This window comes from Antedon mediterranea, chromosome 10, assembly GCF_964355755.1.
Source record: "Antedon mediterranea chromosome 10, ecAntMedi1.1, whole genome shotgun sequence".
Lineage (NCBI taxonomy): Eukaryota > Metazoa > Echinodermata > Crinoidea > Comatulida > Antedonidae > Antedon > Antedon mediterranea.
This window is the reverse complement of record NC_092679.1, coordinates 2,557,898-2,580,856: the sequence shown is the minus strand read 5'-3', so window position 1 is coordinate 2,580,856 and position 22,959 is coordinate 2,557,898. Positions and strand designations below refer to the sequence as shown.

General features: G+C 30.9%; 1 protein-coding gene across 5 annotated transcripts in view; it reads left to right on the top strand.

The window, feature by feature from the left end:
• Nucleotides 1-1,907: 1,907 nt before the first annotated feature.
• LOC140061176 (homeobox protein Meis1-like) overlaps nt 1,908-22,959 on the top strand; it is an 82,059-nt gene continuing 61,007 nt past the window's right edge. For 4 of the 5 annotated variants that reach the window (XM_072107663.1, XM_072107661.1, XM_072107660.1 and 1 more), the window contains exons 1-6: nt 1,908-2,153; nt 2,445-2,686; nt 10,520-10,667; nt 13,042-13,092; nt 16,634-16,684; nt 20,164-20,325. In XM_072107663.1, coding sequence (XP_071963764.1) covers nt 2,130-2,153; nt 2,445-2,686; nt 10,520-10,667; nt 13,042-13,092; nt 16,634-16,684; nt 20,164-20,325 — 678 coding nt within the window. In that variant the 5' untranslated portion in view covers nt 1,908-2,129. Of the gene's footprint in view, nt 2,307-2,444; nt 2,687-10,519; nt 10,668-13,041; nt 13,093-16,633; nt 16,685-20,163; nt 20,326-22,959 lie in introns of all 5 variants that reach the window. The other variant, XM_072107662.1, reaches the window with a different exon arrangement.

Below are 22,959 nucleotides of genomic sequence, written 5' to 3'. Positions count from 1 at the left end.
GGCTCGAAACCCAAGATAGAATTTCTATTTCTTTTTACTCTGCACTTTCACTTTCTAAAATCTATGCTTTAAAGTATTAGATCGGATGAACTTTCATTTTGTTCTGCTTGTGTGGTAATTTGACAAATAAAAGGTATAACCCGAACTTAAAAACAATATACATGTATGGAGAATAGTATAAGTAGCCTAAGTTGTCCTATTTTATACCCATTCATCAATGTTATCACAAACGTTTTTGAACGTGCGTGTCCGTGTCAATTTTGTGTCTGACGGTCAATTTTGCGTTCCGTAACATAGTACTAAACGCATTTATAAACTGGTATATATTTTCCTATATAATATGAACACTAACTAACATCCATATATATCCATATAATACGGTATTTATTTAAATTATTAAGATCTAGAATTCAACACTCACAAAGATCATAACAATTTCCTTTATATTTAGTTAAAATAAGATGTAAACATTAACAAAAGATTTTACGACGTTCGAATCTGATATCCTTATCAGATTGCGTGTCTCATCAGAACAGCAAATCAAACAGCAATCTTCTGTGATGTTATGATCTATACTGATAGTAAAGTAAACAACTCCGCCTTGATGTTTACAGAGTAAACGAGAATTTGATTAAAAACTAGACGCTACGATAAATATCAAATGTACGAAATGGCGACGGGCGGCACGCACGCAGCCATCCTGTGGATTATTGAGTTATGAACGCACCCGGGCCCTATTCATGTTTGATTGACCCTACAGTTAGTGTGGGGGGGATGCAATGAATTCCACCTCATCCTCTCCTCAGAGCTTTTCTTCACTCATTCGCTATGAAGTGGCTGTGCTTCTCATTTGTGTAGGCCTAACCCCCTATTTTTTTTTTAAAGAGATTAATCTCACCCCACTGTTAAAAGAGCCGCACTGGAAGAATAATGCGAAGGGAAGGAGAGGTGGGTGTCGATATATTGTCGTAAGCGTTTCATTTTGTATATAAAACGTTAGCCAACATGTTAATACTGTTTTGATTATTGATTGAAAACCTGGCAGAGCTTTAATTATTAATACAATCCAAAGAATTAGTTAATTAATCGATAAATTAAGAAAGAAAACAGCGATTACGGCGCCGATGGCATCAATCGACGACGGTGGTGAGAGGCGGGAAAGTGAGTTGAGCAGGCAGGGGAGTGAGTCACAAGGGTACAACCACACGACTCGCGGGAGAGGAGTCCGAAATAAGACATCGATAATGCTGTTTTTAGCCAATTACCAGCAAAAAACGAATTAAACATACGAAAATAATGTAGAGAGCTGCAACTGTGATTATGTAGCTGTCTATCGCCACCATTAAATATTTACGGATTTTTATTTTTTACTATGAAGGTGACTTAAAATATTTCCGATATAATTGCAGTTCAGCTATATACAATTTTATCATTCACAGACTGTCACATCTTCCTTTTTTTCTTGGTCTCTGAAAAAAAATTTGTTTTAACGTAGGTGTAGGCTATAGAAATTAAAAATATACATTTTTTTTCTGGTTTTTATATCACATGGTTTTTTAGTTTGCTTGTATTTAACGAAAAAAGTAAGGGCGCGCAAATGTTATCAATATTTCTATATAGAATATTGCAAAGTAAGCTAGAATAGCTATCTTATATTTGATCAAAAGAGTTAAATAATTTGATTAATATCTCCGTATTATTGTGAAACTAAAGATGAAATAATAACAAAGAAACCAACGAAACGTTTATTTGAGTAGAGCTACACCAATCAGATCGAATCAAAGAGCCACAACCAGACGACCAATGATAAACGCCAATGTAGACTAATTATTACGAAAATCACCGAAAAGCTTGTTACGATATTGAAAATTATAAGCCAGTCGAAAGTTGACATTTTAGCAGTGACAACTCATCTATCAGATTCTCCATGGTAACCGTGGTTGATTGACGTTTGAAGTGGCAGGCTGCCGCAAGCGCCGACAGTTCGTTATACGCGGGTCTGTTGACGAATTGTCAGAAAACGCATGACATACGAACGGCTGTGAACCGTCTCGAGCCTGTGTAATAGTTGGTTAACAAAAGACGTACGCTTTTACATGATTGAAACCAACAACGATTTTTATAAGTGAATGCCAAGCCTGATGGCTCAAAGGGTAAGTTGAGTTGCTACATGCGGTTGCCGTTGACTTTCTGATCCTCGATTTAATACTTGTGTACTCTTGGCGCACGACTGGCCTAGCGGTTCTCAGCTCGTCATATCTTTGGAAATCTACTTGGCAGCCGGGCTAACGCATTTAAGTATGGTGGTAAGAAGCGATCTTTTGTAGGCATTTCTCTTCTGCGACTCTACGCTTTAATGATTATTTATTACGGAAAATTAATTGTATTATCTGCAAGCAGTATTTTCTTCAAATAATACGGTAAGGTATTTTGTTTTTTCTTAGTACGAAGACCCGATTCCCCCACACTATGGCAGTATGGATACAACATCCAGTGCTATGTACGATACACCGAGACCACACTACACAGCGGGCTACGGCCAGCCCGTACACCATCAATTCAACAGTCATCATACCCCAGTTGTACCCTCACAATTTTACCCACCAACACACCCAAGTAGTATGATCAACCCTGTTTCAAGTGGAGTTAGTGATATTCAGAAACGAGATAAAGATGCAATTTATGGGTGAGTAAATACTTAAGTTATTTTCTAGAGTTTCTACCAGAATATTAATTTATTTAATATACATCAAGTTTGTTTATAAATAGGTATTATTAATGAGCAAAAACAGGAATAAAAAAACAAATATATTGAACATAAAATGTATAATATAAATGTGTATTTGAATTATTGTTTATATTATTAAAGACAATTTAAACAGTGATCAATAAAGCATTTTATAAACCAACTTGTAAAATAAACACCTTAATTTTGTGGAACTTAGAATAGCAAAAGAATTTATTTAATGTCAAAAAATTAAAATAATATTTAAATATATTTTCATATAATATCTCTATTACTTATTAGTATTTGTATATTATAAATTATATTTGAAAGTAGTCATTACCTTATAAAATTAATTTCACTTCCATTTAATATATTATGTCATATAGTTTTAATCTTGACTATATCTGTATATTAGTATTAGAGATAGCCATCTTAATTTAGTTATGGTATAGCTAGCGACGCTTTCAAACCGATGCTCATGTTGCAGTACATATACAGTATATATACAGTGTTCATGCTGTGCTTAAGACAATCTCTCAATGTAAACAGTTAAAAATATGTTTAATATCAAATTTAATAATATATATGATAAGAAGAATATTCATATCTTGATAAATGAAGATTTTCTATATTGATAATTGTGACACATATATAAAAAAACATATTCCAAGTAATAAGATAATAAAGTAAGGATCCAATATTTTAAAACATTTTGTCATCTTCAGAAATAGATGCATTGAATTTATTTTAAGATATTTTGAAGATAAGATTTATATTCTGTAATATTAAAAACTGATACTTTCTTAAAATATCCATGGACGTTCCATGGAATATCATACTACCACTGGATATTTACTGCTAAAATAGTACAAGACTGTAGACAAATATTAATACACCATGAAACTATTTTCTCACAATTAACTATTAAGATATTGATATATGAAAGGCAAAATGTGACATTATCTAATTACTTTGTTTTAAATGGTATAATTACTAAAGGTAGAAGCACAATTAAAGATTTATCTCAAACAAAATAGGTGAGAAATACAATACAATACAATAGACTAGCAATAATAAACAATAGTATTAAACTAACACCTAAATAAAAATAAACTCTATTTTAAAATCAATATACATCTATTGCTTTAAGTATTGTAAGAATCATTATCACTGAACCTTCTTTTTTATGGGGTCCTTTCCATTGAAAACATTGGTATAAATTGATCATGTAAAAGGCATTGACAAATCAAAAGGAAAATGAAGGAAAATAGCTATGATTAACAGTCAATCCTAATACTAAGTTAACATAAATATCCAGATCTTTTAATAAGATATGAAATAGCATACAAATACTCAACAGCTAAATTATCATGCTATTACAGAGAAATGGCAATCTTAATACTTTTATTTCATCAAAAGAAATTTACAATTTTATCAAATATATTATTTTGTCTGACATGAATAAAGAAAAGATTGTAAAGAAAGATTAAATAAATATAACTGATTCCAATATATGTTTAGATCTATTATAAGGCGTGTTAAGTATTGTGTTGTATACACACTGCTGTGTTTGTTGCCAGGCCATGTGTTGACATAGTGAAACCTATAGGCCTAGCTGTGCAAAGACAGGCTTTTATAACTACCTTGCATAACTTGGAGATTTCAAAATGTCAATGGACTAGAAAATACTGTACAAACTTAGGCTTACAGTATAACCATAAATAAACACATATTTTAATAATTTAAGTGATTTAAAGAGCATTTATTATGTGTTTCCTTAATTTTTTTTGGCGTAAAATATATCATCATACAGTTTGAACTTTATTGTGTTTATATTAGATTATAATTTTGTGATTTCATTTTCAAATTTTAATTAAATGATAAATAAATACATTTTAATATACAGTTAGTACAATATAATATATTAAAACTTTTTAATGCCATCATTAATAACGAATCTTTTTATATGAAATTTTAATTTATTCATTGTCACCAACCATATGTAATGTTAATGTCTCTTTTTTTAATATGAATTCTACTTTGCAATATTCATTATTATGATTATGTAATATAAAGTATAGTCTACAGCATTTTAATAATAACAATCATTAATAAATAATCAGCCGTGTGTTTATAAATGATGTGAGACTGACCCGCCACCTCCTGTGACATTCTTGTCGCTGTGATGACGTTATAACGATGACATTGATACATACATTTTAAATTTCATATTAATCAACTCTGATCAGTTATAATAATATTTTATAAATGCTAGGTGGTAAAATAAATTAGAATTATGGATATAATTATTTATAATCTAGATAGGATATGATGTGTGTAGGTTTTTAAATTGTGCTTATTTATACTAGTTACTACTACAGTATTTTAGGTAGGTACATACCACTTTCTGTGTAAATGTTATGTATCCTCCATGGCTGTTATGTTTATTACTAAAAGGGGGTAGGGGGGGGGGGAGAGGCCTACATACTCTAAAATAATGTGATTTAAACCAACCTCAATAGCCTACCTGTATCTTTTGCAGTACTTTTTTTTAAATTGGAGGTGTGGGAGGGGGAATCTAGCCACTTTATATCTGCCTACTATGTTATTTAATGTTAAAATAGAACGGAAAGGTTATCTTCTAATTTACCTATTCAGGGAAGATCTATTACTTCTTTAGGAAGATGTTTAATTATATTCTAAGGATGAGCAACCTCCCCCCCCCCCCTTGTATTTAATTTAATTTTCCCCACCAAATTGTTATTGTTTTGAGGTGTGACCCAGTGTATACAGTAAGGTACTACACTATACTTTAGTAAATCGTAATAATAATAATGTATTGTATGAAAACTGAGTTTCAAATGCGCATCACTATCTACGATGATAATATAATATCCATCATCTTTTGAAAGGCAAAATTATTAAACAATTAAATCTAATACTAACAGTTTATCTGCCTTGGGGCCTTGCCAATCAATCTTAATTATTCCTGTCTAAATAAAATTAAAAATAATTCAAGATGTCTATGTCGTATCGTATGACAGATGGTATTATAAGCGTGTTTGAAATTTTGATAAAAATGATAATATTGCGTCTTGTTAATCAGGGAGATGTAAAATAAATTATTATTAATATATAATTAATAATGTGTTAATAGAGGACTATTCCAGTGGGTTATGTAGTTAATAATATTGGCATATTAAGTGATTACTAGTCCATATTATCATTATTAAAATTACTGTAAATCAACCTGATAAAATCATTACAATACAGATTTTTTTTTTATTTTTAGAATTTGGAGTTTATTTTTTAAAACCTGTCTGTTAGCAGATTATGTGCGTTAATTAAGCTCTGTCTTATACTTTTAAACTAGTTGGTCAAAAAGTGTGATGTGGCCAAGTATGGTAGTGATATGCCCAAATATGATAGTGATATGACATGTCCATATATGGGCACATGACATTTTGATAGTGTAGACATAGCTTTATGTTTTTGTTGATAATATTAGGCAGTATAACTATGAGACAAGGCGAGGAAGTAAAAATATAAAAATTGTGCATGTATGATATTGTCTGTATGTTCATTGGCCTAGGGCAAATGCAAAAACAATTAAAGAATATATTTGGTATTTAGTATACAATTTGTGATTATCATTAATCTTTCTAATAATATCAATTTTAAAGTTGTCTCTAGTCTTATGCAATCATATATCATTGTATCATTATGTTATCATTCAATATTGAGTAAGTACTATTACTGTATTATATTATCATTATTAACTCAAACAATTTAAATTTTAAAGCAAATGAATAATATTAAAATGTATTAAATTATATTAGAATATCGTTTTATGTATAAAATCCAGAGCCTGATTATATACTGTAGGTCCACACTGTGTTCTCTGTTTAATGTAAACAAATCCTAGAAGTCAAGCCTAGAATTGGTAATGCGATAGGTTTTAATACCCCCTGAGTAAGCAGACTGTTAGCTTTAACCGGAAAATGGAAGCTGTCGATCGAATCAAACCAGTTTATTTATCAATTAAATGTCCAATATACCTAGAAATTGTTACAGCAGTATATTTTCCCATCGGATAGCTTTACGCTGGTCCAAAATATCTGAAGCCTCAAAATCTTTGTTTTTAGTATGGGCTGTTTTTGTTTAATTGTTTGTAAGCACTATATGTGGTAGCCTATATAATCCAATAGCACTTCAATGGGTAAATTTGACTGCCAAGAACTTCCTTGAGGAGGAATTGGGCACCTTAATGCGGCTTAATTGTGTCTACTCTGCAATAATAAGAATACCACTTACTGAATGTTAATAGATAGTATAGGAGGAGGAATAGTGCTACTTGATATTTTATACATACTGTAGGAGGAATAGACTTTTGCAATGAATGTTTATGACATTGATAATAAACTAATAAACTTACTGGACACTACTGTACATGCAAAAATAGAAATATAGAAGGCCAGAAAGATACAAAAAGGGATTCTAAAAGCTCTAATTGTTTTTCCAAAGTTTAAATAGGTTCTAAAAGGTACTGTCCTGTAGGTAGGCCTACCATATGTGTTTGACATGGGTGTACCTGTAAAGGAAAGGCTGAGTGCCAACACTTTTGTGGTGGAGTCTTTTAATGGCTTGCAGATATTGTGCCAAGCTACTGTACTGTACTATTATTAGAATGCTAGAGGTTTTAAAATTGATAGGTTTTACAATTGGTTTACTGTACTGTTTAAAACTGCCCTTTTAAAGAAAACAAAATATTGATATTTTTTATTGCTATAGATAATCCTTCAAAGATATTTGCTTGCTAAAATAATCCTTAATTTTATTTTAAAATACATATAACTTTAGCCACTTCTTGGATTTAACAGACTAAAATTAGAATATGTTATGTAGTTTTTCTCTTCCGTGGTTGTAGTACCAGTAAGTTTATTGGCTGATATTTTTTATATAGTTGTAAAAGTTTATGTTTAATAAAAGCTGAACATCATGATAGCAATTTGGGATGATATCCAAATTGTGTGAATGTAAAAAAGTATATAGCAATATAAATGTATTTTACTGTTCAGTAGTATCTTTATTATAGAATAGAAATGGATTCTTCATGTTTTGATGTTTTCTCTCAACTTTTTCTCTTTGGAAACATTTTCTAAAGCTACTAATCTTCAAGGTTTATTGCTCTCATGAAATATATCAGCTTAGGATTTTAAAATGATGTGACACTAAAATTCTTTTAGCCGGTGAGATGCTTTGTGAGCACATTAACATAGTACTATATAGCAAACTTAAATTTATAATAAAACGATACCAAATATGAATTTTTCTATAATGTTGCTCGAGGTATTGATAATGATGTTAAAATTGCTGATAGTTAAAATGTTAAAATAATAGAAACATCTGTTTTATAACAAATATCATTATATTGCTATTGCTATAGATAGTATTGATAATAAATAGAGATATATTCAGAGTTCACTGGTAATGGGTTTAAAAGACAGACAGCTAATGTATTTTATTTTCCTAGCAGTATCAGAGGTGTAGGCTGGTTGCTGTCTGGGGAGGGGAGGTGATTGAGGAATTGTAAATACTGCCAACCCCTTCCTTGGGCTGACCTTAGAAAAATTTGAAAAATAAAGTCTTCATAAATTGCACATTATACTTTGAAAATATCAGGCCTAGAAGCCAAAAAAGTGATCACTGTAATGTATACTATGTTAACATAGGTGCATGGAAAATAAATTGGGTGTACCCTGTATCCACGACCTCCTGAAGTATTATTGATAGTACTGAATTTGGTCCATTAATTAATTAATTAATTTCTAACATACACTGTAGTATAACTTTTTCAAGTACTGAAAATGTATACTGTCCATACTAACTGTGTACTGTGTACTAACATATACTGTAGTAATGCTCATATATTTGTGAAGGTAATTTTATATCATATTTGCTGGCAGTGCAGGTACTGTAGTAGTGAAGTCTGCCTTTTCTAAAACTTCAGTAACAGGAAATCATTAACATTTATGTTTGTTTTTTGACTAATTACAATCATTGACTAATTACAAGACAACAATATGTTGTATGTATTACTACTGTATGTGTTTTCAATATACAACATTAGCACACTCTTGGGTGTGTATGGTTACAATAATTTAACCCTCTTGTAAATAAAAAAAAATTTATTTTATGAATTTAGATCTGTGCCCATAATGCTGTAAAGTACATCAATAGATTATTTACACTACAGTCAATTTTTGTCTTATTTTCGATTTTTGTTTTTAAGTTTGTTAAAAACGTAAAAAACGTAATATCTATCAGAAAAGTATAGTTTAAAAACTTTCTGATTACTCAGCTTAACAACATGCGGAAGTGTGTCATTCTGATATGACCTCGGATGACCTCATATTCGTCTTCTGTAAACGCGCGTAGCATTTATGGCACCACCAACATTTTTAAATTCATCAGTTACAGTTTGTAGGTGAACTTCTGTGACCTTTTGTTGTTAATTTACTCTCAATTTTCAATTTTTCAATGTTAGTTAGACCTTCAATTTATATGCTGTGGGAGGACTATCATTATGATGTTTAAGATGCCCTTCAATGTGTTCTAATTCTACTATTCTTTTTCTGAACTAATAACAACATGTACTGTATAATTATCTATTTTTATATAATAAATCATATACTGTAAGATCACATACTTAAGTATTACACTGCTTTATGTAGTACGTACTTACCGGTATATACTTGAAATATAATGGTTTTTCCTTTATCTGTCAACTTTCCTAAACAGACACCCTTTTCATTTCCGAATAAATTTGACATTAAATATTATTATTAATAATAAATAAAAAAATATTGGTATGCTTTGGGACTTTAAATTCTGACTTGATTTGACTTAAAATAACAGTATAATAGTGGCTGGTGGAACTGAATTGTCTACTCTATAAACTAGATGACAAAAAAGGTGTGATGTGTCCAAATATGGTAGTGATATGATGTCATCATGTCCATATAATATATGGGAAAATTGTTTCCTCACAATCACATACAGTTTGATAGTGTTAGGCAGAGCTTTAAAAGCAACTTCAAAATGCAAAAACTCCTAGAAAACATTGTTATGATAATATTGATATCATTATTATATAAAATTATCATTTACTAGTAGAGAGAGTCATATAATTTATTTAGCTTTTTTTAACACTGTCCAGTGAAATTTATGGAATTAATGCATTATGTATTGAAATGGAAACAGGTCGAAGGGAACTGGTTCGAACGACTTCAATGTAAAAGTCATTATTTATTGCACACAGTCAGCCGACCTGGCATATTTTTCATTTATATATCTTTTTTACCAGCTTTTAATTCTGATTTCAAGATAGAAACAGGTTTTTTTTTTATATTAACGATGGCTTGTTTAAACCGGTGGAGAATTGTGTAATTTATTACTGAACAGGCCAAACGAGTGTTATAGTAAAAATTAAATTAAATTGTAAAATTTGTGTTTGTCGTAAATTGGCTATAAATGCACATTTCCGTAGGGCAGTAACCATTTGTCTCATAAAATGCCATAAATCATTAATAATCTTACTTTTATTCATCCAATTTTATTCAAATATTGTGGAAAAACTGCCTTTATTGATATGAAAATATAATTACATTTTTTATTCTATTGATTATTTCGATTCAAATTACTTATTTTTATGGAAATGAAAATTTCTTATTTATTTACATCATTAAATATGTTATAAATATATAATTTTTTTTAAATTTTGTTTTTCAGTCACCCCCTATTTCCATTGTTAGCGTTGATATTTGAAAAATGCGAGTTAGCAACATGTACGCCGCGTGAACCAGGGGTCACGGGAGCGGACGTATGTTCATCAGAATCTTTCAACGAAGATATTCAGGTCTTTGCGAAACAAGTACAGGTAAATGCTTCTTTTTGTTTATTCACCCAGGTGTATAAAAACTTAAAGCAGTATATATAGCAACATACAGTGTCAAGCATTTTTACTAGGAAACACCTTAACAACAACATTTATTAATGTCTATCTATAGTAAAGAATACAAGAATTTATATTTTTACACACAGTCATTATCCATAAAAAAAAATACAAAAATTATTTTAAAAAAACAATTATCATAAAACTAGAAATATTGTTTTTGCATACTGTACTACGTAGCTCTGGTATTTTTAGATAGCGAAAATTGTGATACAGCTACTACTGTAGTATCCAGGAAAAAATAGGTTTTCAGTATTGTGGCTATATACAGTTTGTAGTACCACTGTAAATTATGCCCTTAATAACTTTATATTACAGTACATACTTAGTAGCACTTGAGATGTGATAATATACCCTTTATAGGTCAATTAACAATGGCATTGTCAAGTTAAGTTGTTCACAATCTCAAACAAATTCTAATTAATACAATCCATCACTAATTATCTATTCTAACAAAATTATCTATTTAATTAAAACTCAATTGAAATGTCAATAAAGGCTTCATCCTTTACTAAATTAATTCTTGAAGAAATTCAATCATTTGGGAATAATAGATGAATTAAAAATAGAAATAGAGAATAGATTAATTAAAAATACAGATACTGTAGACTCTATGTAGGCACACTTAATATTATTCAATAATTACAATTTAAAATTAGAGTTATTGATTTGCTATTATATTAATCCAATTGGTTAATAAAATTATTTGTTTTTTAACTACATTTAGATGTTCGTCTAGGTATAAAAATAGAGGTAGACTCTATGCATGCACAATTATTATTTAATAATTACAATTACATTACAATTTAAAAAGCAACTGATGTCAAATTCATTTGCTATTATTTAATTGTTAATTAATTAATTTGTTTTTTTAACTACATTTAGATGTTGTTCTGTTTAGGTACAATTAATACATTCCAAGTAAATTTAGTTTAACTTGGAATGGCATTCAGTTTGTGATATACAGTAGTAAAATATATATAATATATCTATACTTATTCGTTTTAACTAACATTTTTGTTCTCTTTGTAACGACCATGTGAATTTCCGAATTAAAAAATGAATTGAATTGAAATACTTTTTTAAACTTAAGTTTTATTAAATAAGTAAAATTGTAAATGTTGTTTGTTTCTGGAAATACAATTATTCAATAATTACAATTTAAAAATCGGTGAATGATGAATTGATTTGCTATTATTTAAATTGGTTAATTAAATTATTCCATGTTTTTTAACTACATTTAAATGTTGTTCTGTTGTACATTAGATGTTGTTCTGTAATTTCAACAACTAGATGTTGTTCTGTAACTTGAACAACTAATAATAGGTTATTAAAATCCTCTTTACTGCTAAATCCATAGTATGTATTTATATCTTTTAAAATCCTTAATAAGTACCCAATTATAGACAAAGAACTTCCTGTATCTGTTTGTATAGCTTAATGAATAAATTCTATAATACTTTAGGTCATAATTTTAATGATGATAAGAATCTTTGGAGACCCAGGACCAATTTGAAGAACAAAGACCGTTTGCGTAACCTTGCATGTGAGAGTAACGCACTCTTGCTGTAATGGCCAAATTAGGCCACAGGCAACACGTCTGTAGCATTGCAAGAAATTATTTATTATTACCGCAGAAAAATTATTAGAATTTGTTTGTTAATTTTTATAAATGGGTCACATTGTATCTGGGTGAAGATACTAAAAAATATATATACAGTATATACACAAATTGTAGGCCGTCGACATAATAAATCTTAGAACTCAATAAAAAGCGGCAGTAGACAGTCTTTTAGTGACATTTCTATTTTTAGAAATTGGCAAGACTGACCAGCAAAACACTGGGGTAGGAATTTAAAAAAAAACAAAAAAACCTCCCTTCCTCATCAGTTTTGAACTGGGGATAGCGTGATAAAATAATAATTTTTTTATGGGGCCTTATTTTAGGACTAAAGCATTGTAATTTTTGTGAAGTTTTCTTCTGTGGGGTAGGGTTAGGGAGATGAGAAATTATACTACATCTATTATTTACGATATTATTCCTGCTGGAACCAAAAGAATGTCATTCATCTTTTGATTCTAGCATAATTTTGATATATATATATACAGTATTAATTTTTGACAATATTATGGCGCGTTACTCATTTCACTTTTGAAAAGCATGCCATCAACATGCTATAACATTTGTTAACTGCTAACATTGAGTATATACTTACATAAATGGTTGGATTGTCACATTTAACAGTTTACTGATGATAAGCTTATTAACGATCTATTTTTGGGGGTCTTTTTTTCTTAGGCTCGGGGAGATAAGCAATATTTTTCAAGCAACGAAGAACTCGACAGCTTGGTAAGTAATAATAATCATTTCAAAATTTTATTTTAATTTTGTAAATGTCATCTTGTAACGCATTCTGCAGGATATCCGAATGTCAAAAACCTCGTGTTTAGAATCGATATGTAATGGACAGAAAAATACAATTACCATATAATTATTCCGTAAGAAACGACGTCAACATTTAGCGCTTTCAAAATACGTGGATAAACCAAAATACTTTTTGCTTTGTGAATATGACATACATTTTTAAGTAATGAACAATATACAATTATTTATTTGGATACATAAAAGATAAGATATGTACTGTACAGTACACAAAACAAACAAAAAGTGATAGAGGAAAAAAAGAAAAACATGAACCATGGAGGAAATATTACAATAAACAGTGAACCTAGATCAAACTGTAAAGCTCTGTCTACACTATCAAACATTATGTGATGTGCCAGTATGAACCATATTTAGGAATATCACTACCATATTTGGGCACATCACACTTTTTTATCAAACTAGTAGTGACTAATAGTGTAGACATAGCTTACCCTACAGTACCAGAGTACTAAACCACCCTTCCCCTCTCCTTTTAATTTATTTAATATAGTAGATATAATTTTGTAATGCTTAGGTTAATTTAACAGTTAAACAAAATATTGAGTGAATTTAAATTTAGAGAGGAGTAATTTTTTCCAATATTTAATTCCATAATTTGTAGAATTTTTTCAGACACTGATTTTTTAATTTTCTTTTTATTTGATTGTTGTGACTTTCTTATATCTACAGAAGTAGGTTAACTTACAGTGTTTTCATAAATAATCGATCTTTGGCAATGTTTATAGAGTATACAAATAGAACAAGTGAAATCACACAATATATTTGTTTTCAGTACCTCCATGCCTTTAATCAACTTGCTACTATCAATAGCTCTGACAAACCTAGTGTAAACAACGTCTATACACCATCACAAAAGAAGCAGAAAGATATAAACACTCAGTTGTTTATGTTACAAACAATAGCTGTAGGCTAGCCACTAAGTAGGCTTGCGATGTTCCATGTATCTGAGTAGATTAAAAAGTAAACACATTCTCTCAACTCATTCTGGCCTGGCCTATTACATCTCAAGTTTCCCTATTTCATCTATGATTTCACGATAATCCTAATCGACTGTACAACTTACTGATCGCATTAAAATCAATTGGCAACTAGTGGTGGTAGTCACGGTCTGTGCGTTGAACCTTGTACAAGGTTTAGTAGGTTCAAATCCTTTCCGGTGTCCAGTAACTGAGCTCAGGCCTTATAATAGTATTGTACTGTTCCAACAATTACAGTGTCCACATTATCTACACAGATTACTACAGTAGCTGCTGCAATAGTTATGGGAGTTTGTTTCCATACATGTTTGATCCAATGACTGGGGTAATTAAATAATATATACTACGCGTAGAGGTTTCACAAGTGCCTGATAAATCCAAGATATTATTTTTTGTTTTGTTAATTAGATTTAGATATTAATTTTTTAAATAAAATTTTACATTATATTTATAAAAATTATAACTACCACAAAAGCTGAAAACATTCATAATAAAAACAGCAGTAGATATATAGTAATTACATATTATTATTATCAATATACTAATCGAAACCAGAGGAAAATGTTTTTACTAATTAGTAGTATGAAAGATGTAGTAAGCATTTAAAATTAACACTGTATTTCTGAGTTTTGTTATAATTCAAAATACATATTATCTGGAATGTAATTTTTTTTTTTATGGTTCCGGTTCATGGGGTACCATAGGCTTATCCATTGCAACAATAAATCCAGGACTTAGTAATACACCCAGTTTTAGTAATCTGTCTCATTCATATACCAAGTGCATATATCAGTATCCATGTGGCCTCTAGGCATACTTATTTTTAATTTCTTTGTGAATATTCTCCATGTCTAATCTTTATTCGTGTTAGCGTTTTTAAAGACGGCATAAAATAATGAATTGTTGAGCGAGTGAAAGCTTATTACTGTGTGTGTTGTAAGTGTGATTTATTGTGAGCGCATACTTATACGCAAACTGTGCGGTGTAAATTTGTCTCTATTCTTGTTCCATCACACTTGTCTGCAAAAGGGTCACAATTATATTTTTTTTTTTATTTCATCACTTTTTAAGAGTGACCTCTCCTGCCACTGAGGTGGGGGTGTCACGAAAGCTCAGACCACGAAAGCTCAGACCCCCTAAGACCTAAGATCACGAAAGCTAAGACCCAACACCTAAGATTACAAATACTAAGATATACTACAGCTTAAAAACAATACTTGTTTATCCATACATAATTTTAAACACAGTAGGTTTCATTTATTACCATAAATATAATTTAATACTACCGCAAAACATAGATAAACTCACATTATTTTCGCCCGTTGAGTAAATGTATATTTTTTCTTTACAACAAACAAACTTGACGGGTTGTTTGTTGGTATATATTTACTCCATTGTGTTGCTTCAGAGGATGTTTTTCTTACGCACCTGCCTTTCTTGTATTTTGACTCCAAATAATTTGTTGACTAACTTTATCCTGAACACCACACTTTAAAATTAGGACTTATAAGTACTTTCAGAAGGAGAAACACATAACAAATAAATAAATCCTTTAAATTGATGATTTTACAGGCGTGTTTCTTTGTATACTGTAATGTAACTCCTCGAGCTCCCCGCTCAATGTTTTTGTTTCTATGGAGCGCCAAAAGAGCAACAATAATAGTACAAGTATAAAAACAGAAAGAAAACGAAACAAAAAACCTTTTAAGTTAAAATTTATTTGCCAGTATTTATTTCTTCGTACTTGCATGATTATACTATTATCATTACAATTTTAATTTTACATTGTTCCATCCACACTGTAGATGGACTCCACAGAGTTTTCAGCCCTCTATATAATTTTTGCTCTTTTGACGTTCCATAGAAACAAAAACATTGAACATGGCCCATGGGGTAGGCCTACTGTACTGTGTAGGCTAGTCATTTTGTGTGCGAGAAAAACGTCTGTAAAATCATCAATTTAAAAATGTATTTGTTACTTTTTATGTGATTCTTTTTCATGAAAGTGCCAATTCTAAGGTGTGGTATTCAGAATAAATGTTGGGAGTTAAAATACAAGGCAGGTGCGAAAGATAAATATTTGTAATCTTAGGTGTTGGGTCTTAGCTTTAGTGATCTTAGGTCTTAGGGGGTCTGAGCTTTCGTGGTCTGAGCTTTCGTGACACCCACTGAGGTGGTCCCTTTATTATAAAATTACAAAAAACACCTAATAAAATGAAAACAAGTAAGAAAAAAAAAATGTGAAGAATTAAGAATATTGTAATCTTCTTAATTATTATTTGTAAATTATGTTGTATGCAAATATCAAAATTTAGTAAAACAAATATAAGAAAAAAAATTATTCAATATGGTTTATTTAATTTAATCTTTATATACAGTACATTATGATCATTATTATAAATATATGTAAAAATTTTAATAATTATCATTGTTATTATTCATTATTTATTTATTTTTCTCTTTTCTAGATGATACAATCCATTCAAGTGCTAAGGTTTCATCTGTTAGAGTTAGAAAAGGTAGGTATATCAGTAACATTTAAATTGCTATGATGTTTAATATTTAACTTAACATTCACCATTTAAAATAATATGAATAGGTTCATCCAATATTAAAAACTGTAAACTGCCCATCTAAACGTCCTATAGCATTTGTGTGCATGGATTTCAACATGCATGTCTATTGTGTTTTACGCAGATTACCTAACTCACCATGGTGACAAGTTCAAATCTAGTATCACCAGGGTTCTGTACTGAACTGCTAAAGCCCAATAAAATCCCTACTCCAAGATTGGAGGGAAAAAAACATTCTTGTCTAAATATAAATTGCAGTATTTACTTGCACTTTCTCATTGATTAAAGTTCAATAATAAATATTAATGATTCATTCTCAACATTGATGTTAAAATGATTGATTAATATCGCCGCTCCATTACATTAGGTAAACTTATACTTAAAATTAACTTGTGTTGTGGAAAAAGCATGGCATTGTCTAGAAGCTAGCAAAGTTCAGTCTGGTTCAATGAGTATTTTACACAGTTTTCCAGTCAATTATGCACAAAGTCATGGATTGTCCTGCTAATAGTGGCAGATCTGGTTTCCTCTTTGCCTTCACCCGCCATCGGCCACAAAGCCATGCTTTATTAAAATCGTATCATGATACAGAGTCGTCACAAAGCCATGGGTTTATTAGTGCAGTACCATTATGTGGAAAGCCTTTGAAATCACCTTTTCATTGACATTGCTGTTGTTATTAATACCAATATATGCGTTTATTACTTGTTACTGTTAAACTTTCTCATTTGAGGCAAATCACTTCTGGTGTTTCGGCTTCAGTATTGTGTCGACCTAATCATGTGTCGACGGAGTAGGGATAGTATCGCACTTCTTTAACAAACGTTTTGTGTCGAAATGAATAGGTATAGTTTAGAGTTACAGTTGTTAAGAAAATCGTGAAATTATATGCATCGATAGACAGCTTGATGTTCAACATTGATGAAAAATATGATAATGTCAATCTTGAATGCTTTTGTAATGGAATAATATTTGTTAGTGTCCTTTGTTTAACTCTGTGTTTAAGTCAGTGTTTAAGGCAGTGTTTAACTCGGGTTTTTAAGTCAAATGTTTCTTTCTTCAGTCAGTGTTTAAGTTTGTGTTTAACTTGGTGTTTTATCAGTGTTTTAGCCAATCAACATTTGAGTCAGTGTTTACAGTAAGTCTTTGTTAAGTTAGTGTTTTAGTCAACCAGTGTTTGAGTCGGTGTTAAGTCAATGTTTAGGTCTGTGGACTAAACACTAACTTAAGTCGAGTGTCTAGGTCTTTGTCAAGTCAGTGTTTAGATCTGTGTTAAGTCAGTGTTAAAAGTCAGTGTTTCAACACTAGACAATATACATTATACTACGATATACATAAGTAATATCTTTTACATTTATTCATCATTACAGTATTATTTAAAAAAAGTAATTGGAAACTCATTGAGATTCATCATCATTCAGTTGAACCTGTCAATATCAGAAATTTTAAATTAAAAAATATTTTAGATTAGATATTATAATAAATATTGAAAATAGCATGCAATTTAAATTTACATTAAAAACCATATACAATTTTCTGTATTCATTTGGTATTTTCCAAAATATCTACAGTACAGTAAAATAAAGAGAAATGAATATGTTCATTTGTGAATTTGTCCTACCCCCGCAATTTATTATTTTTTCTGATGTTCAATCGCTCACATTAAGATACAACATCTTTAGTGAACCTTTCACTTTGCGTTCCATAGGGTACATATCATTTCTGAATCTTGTTAATTGAGTATACATTAGATTCCAAGCAACACATTTATCGTTATGTTTACTCTCGGTTGTGACAGAGGTCAAAGTTCACGTGTGCATACACATTAACTTGTGCATACATTATTTGAAATGAGTGTACGATTACCTTTAGAAGCTAGATTGTGCAGCTACAGCAATGTATCTTAATTTCTCCTTGCCAATTGATTGTTAACAATTGTGGATGATATTAAAGCAATATGGCATTTACTTGGTTAGCTTGCTTACTACTGATGATAAATGATGCGAAATAATTATGTTTATTATCGTTAATTGCTCATATTTAACTTAAATTGACCAATTACACATACCACGGTAATGAATTTGTCGTATATTGAGAAGATACATGTGTGAAGAAGAAGAAAAACAGTCGCCGTGTTCAAACTAAACAACGCAGTGTGTTTAGTATCTTCGTCTAATATTTTTCCCCTCAGTGCTTAAGCGAACAAACTTCATAATAAGTCAAATTATAAACTCTCTCGGGTTCAAAAATATGAAATTAATAGAGATATATGCTTTGAGTCAATTAAAGGTTTACTGTCAAATTTTCCTGAGAAAGTAAAGGAATTTTCTTGAGATAATTAAGTTGTTACTACGTTGTGAAATCTCGTGGGTCTATTCCTAATCTAAAGATCCCTTAATTACCGCAAGGAAGTCAAAAAGAGCTCGTGGCTCTGCACGCCTCATCCACGCTGACATGGCTATTTTCTTGATTACGCTGTATTAGTTGGTGGATTATCTTTCTTCGACGTAGAAACTGAAGGAAACAATGATTAAAGTACGCTTTTCAATTAAACGAGCTGTCAAAAACATTCAGATGCTACGATGTCCGTCAAAGTACTAGCTTCCCAAATAAATGTTTCTTGTTACGAATAATTACTGTAAAATAACATCCCTTTTATACACTGTGCAACAGATTACCTCCTTGTCAGGAACAACAATTACTGTTTAAATGGTAAGCATGCCTGCACCTGCAGTTTCATCAACAACCAAGACTACTTCAACGGCCTGGCAATTGTCTCCCATTCTAAACATGTTAACACTTACATATACTTCTTAATAATTGGAGGACAAGCTTGTTAATTTTCTACTGCTTAAAATGAATTAAGATTGTAAAATGTATTATGTATACCGCGATCGTTGTTTCGACAATTAATTGATAGTTAGTTAGTCGCATCATTCTATTTGATGGCATCGAACGGAATAGACACCTCCTCAGTGGTATGCTTTTTTCTTGTCTAATAGATATTTATAATATTGTACTAAATTGTTTTCTATATAGTTTAGTGGTATGTGCAGTAAATAATGAAATTTAGTATTTTTATGAGGCTTTTAAAGTTTTTTGATAAAAATATGTATTGTTATAGTCTTACTCTTAGTAAGAAAACAGTTGTTGTTTTAGATTTGATGCTTTCCTGCTTGTATTGTATATTTTTTATGGGAAATCAGGCCATTGTGTATTTAAAAATGCTGAATATTGTGTTGATTATGTTAGTTTTAAACTGAAAAAAAGTTGTCTAAGTAATATTAAAACCACATAACAATCTTTTGCTACTGTACACTTTGACACCCCTCTTGCTACCATTCTACCTCATGTTACCTACTCAATATGTGTTGGCAATCATTCTAAGAATTTCAGATATCATACTGATTTTTTTTTTTTTGTAGGTTCATGAACTGTGCGACAATTTCTGCCACAGATACATAAACTGTTTAAAAGGTAAAATGCCGATAGACCTTGTTATAGATGACCGAGACGGATTAGGCAAAAGTCTCGGAGCAGTATCGCCAACCGATAGTAATCATCCCGACTCAAGACTCCTTGAATCTGTAAGTAGAAAAAACTCAATTTTTCTTTTAACTTGTGTACACGTACCAATGCGTAATTTTACTCTTTTTAGGGAGCTTTTATTTTGCAACGATCAATGTCTAGCAACAAGTTCAATCATGATAATTCATTGTGCGCATGCATGAACGTTAGGTCGTGCTTCGTCAATCTTCCTTTGACACAGTTTTGGTGGTTTCTAGGTCTCATCAGTGCGTAGGTCATAGGTCGTTGCAATTCAAAAGCTTCCTATTGAAATCTGTATTGATTTATGCATTATGTTTTGATCTGTGACTTCTCGGTTATCAGAAATACATACATATTGGTACCATATGCTGCCACATTTTTATGATATTCTTTTGCCAAGATAATATTTTATCATATCAAGGTTAATAAACGAAAAAAATCCATCAATCAGGAAGTGTTTCATTACACTTTTTGAGGTACCCCTTAGTTTGCAGTGATCTGTTGCATGTTATTTGGGACTCTTTGTACAGTATGCCGTACAGTATGCCGTACAGTATGCCGTACATGGCCCAAAATATTACTGCAAAGCATTATAGTATACTATCTTTAATTGTAAACAAATCTGTGTTGTGATAAATACTGCAAACTACCCCAATTTCATAATTATTGGTTTTTACATTACTACAATACTTATTGGTTTTGAAGATGTGTATAGATATTCACTAACTAACTGTGATGATTGTTTTGTAGTCTTCAGCCATTTACAGTAGTAAAAATAAGTCTCTCATTTAAACTAGCCCATTTGCTAATTAATATTGTTCATAAATTGTATTAACAATAACAGTAATACAGTAGTTTGATTTTAATACTTTTTAGAACCATTTTAGTATATCTTTTTTCAAGCTATGCTGTCATAATGTGTAATACTAACATATGCTGTGTATACTACTTCCATCATTACCATTTATACCTGTTCATACCACTACGGTACCACTGTGTTACCGCTATGGTACCTCTGTGTTACCTCTATGGTACCTCTGTGTTACCACTATGGTACCTCTGTGTTACCGCTATGGTACCTCTGTGTTACCTCTATGGTACCTCTGTGTTACCACTATGGTACCTCTGTGTTACCACTATGGTACCACTGTGTTACCACTATGGTACCACTGTGTTACCACTATGGTACCACTGTGCTACCGCTATGGTACCTCTGTGTTACCACTATGGTACCACTGTGTTACCACTATGGTACCACTGTGTTACTGCTATGGTACCTCTGTGTTACCACTATGGTACCACTGTGTTACCACTATGGTACCACTGTGTTACCACTATGGTACTACTATGTTAACACTATGGTACCTCTGTGTTACCACTATGGTAACTAATACTATTTACGTAGCATTCTAATAACTTTAATTAAGAACCAAATGTTATACAACTTGATTGACAGTAAATCATCATTTTAAGATTTCATAAATTCGCATGTATTATAACAATATTCCCTGAGGATCAGTTAACACTTCATAGCGTCACCTTTCAGTACAAAAGAGCTACGAATAAATTAATGAATAAAAGATTATGACTATTATTTGCCATCCTCTTGTATTGTAAATATTTCCATGGTTGATAGCATTTGTTCACATTGCGTTCATTTTTTTGTTCTGAATAGACAAGCATTCACACATTGCTTTGATGAACTTGAAAAGATATTATATGAACTAAATATGGTAAAGGAGACAATGTTGTTCATACTCAAACATTGGAAAAATATAATTATAATGTTCAATCTTTTATTATGGAAAAATAGAATGTCAATTATAATTTACTAGGCTGTAATTTTTAAAGATGAAATGAGTGGGTTGGATGTGAAGATGGACTTAATGTAGTATGTATTGTGGGCTTATCGATGAGTGGGATTGGTATCCGAGTTTGTGGCACTGTGGTAGTTGTGGGCTTATCGATGAGTGGGATTGGTATCCGAGTGTGTGGCACTGTGGTAGTTACAAGGCTATGGATAGAGTACTATAAAATATCCCTGGTGATTGTGTGTTTCAAATGAGTTGAGTGTATGCTACAGAAGTGAGATATGTTTACAGTTGTTGCCTGGATTTAATGTGGGAATATATAAGTCTTAAAGCTCGGATACAGGCATACATTTTAAATATAATATCTTGTTTGTTAATTGTACATATAATAAATAAAATATTTGTACAACAGAAATCAAATTATGAAACATAGGGGAAACTATAGATCGATAATTATTTGAATATATGATCAATAGAAATTTTTGGCCCTTACCTGGCCTTTAAGCTCTGTCTACATATTTTATGTAACATATAATGTGCTCATATATGGACATGATGATGTCATATCACAACCGTATTTGGGCATATCACTACCAACCATAATTGGGAACATCACACTTTGTCAAACTAGTTTGATAGTGTAGACAGAGCTTTAGCAAAGGTTATCAAATATCGTTTTCATGTGAGCACACACTACAGAGAAACGGAGACATATAATCAATTTTAGTTACACAATACATAGATATCTTGTGCTTATCAACAGCAATGTGTTAATTATTCAATAGATTGTACATATATATGTAATGTGAGTTGATCTTTACAACCTTTAGTTTATTAATAGTTAACATATAAAACAGTGAA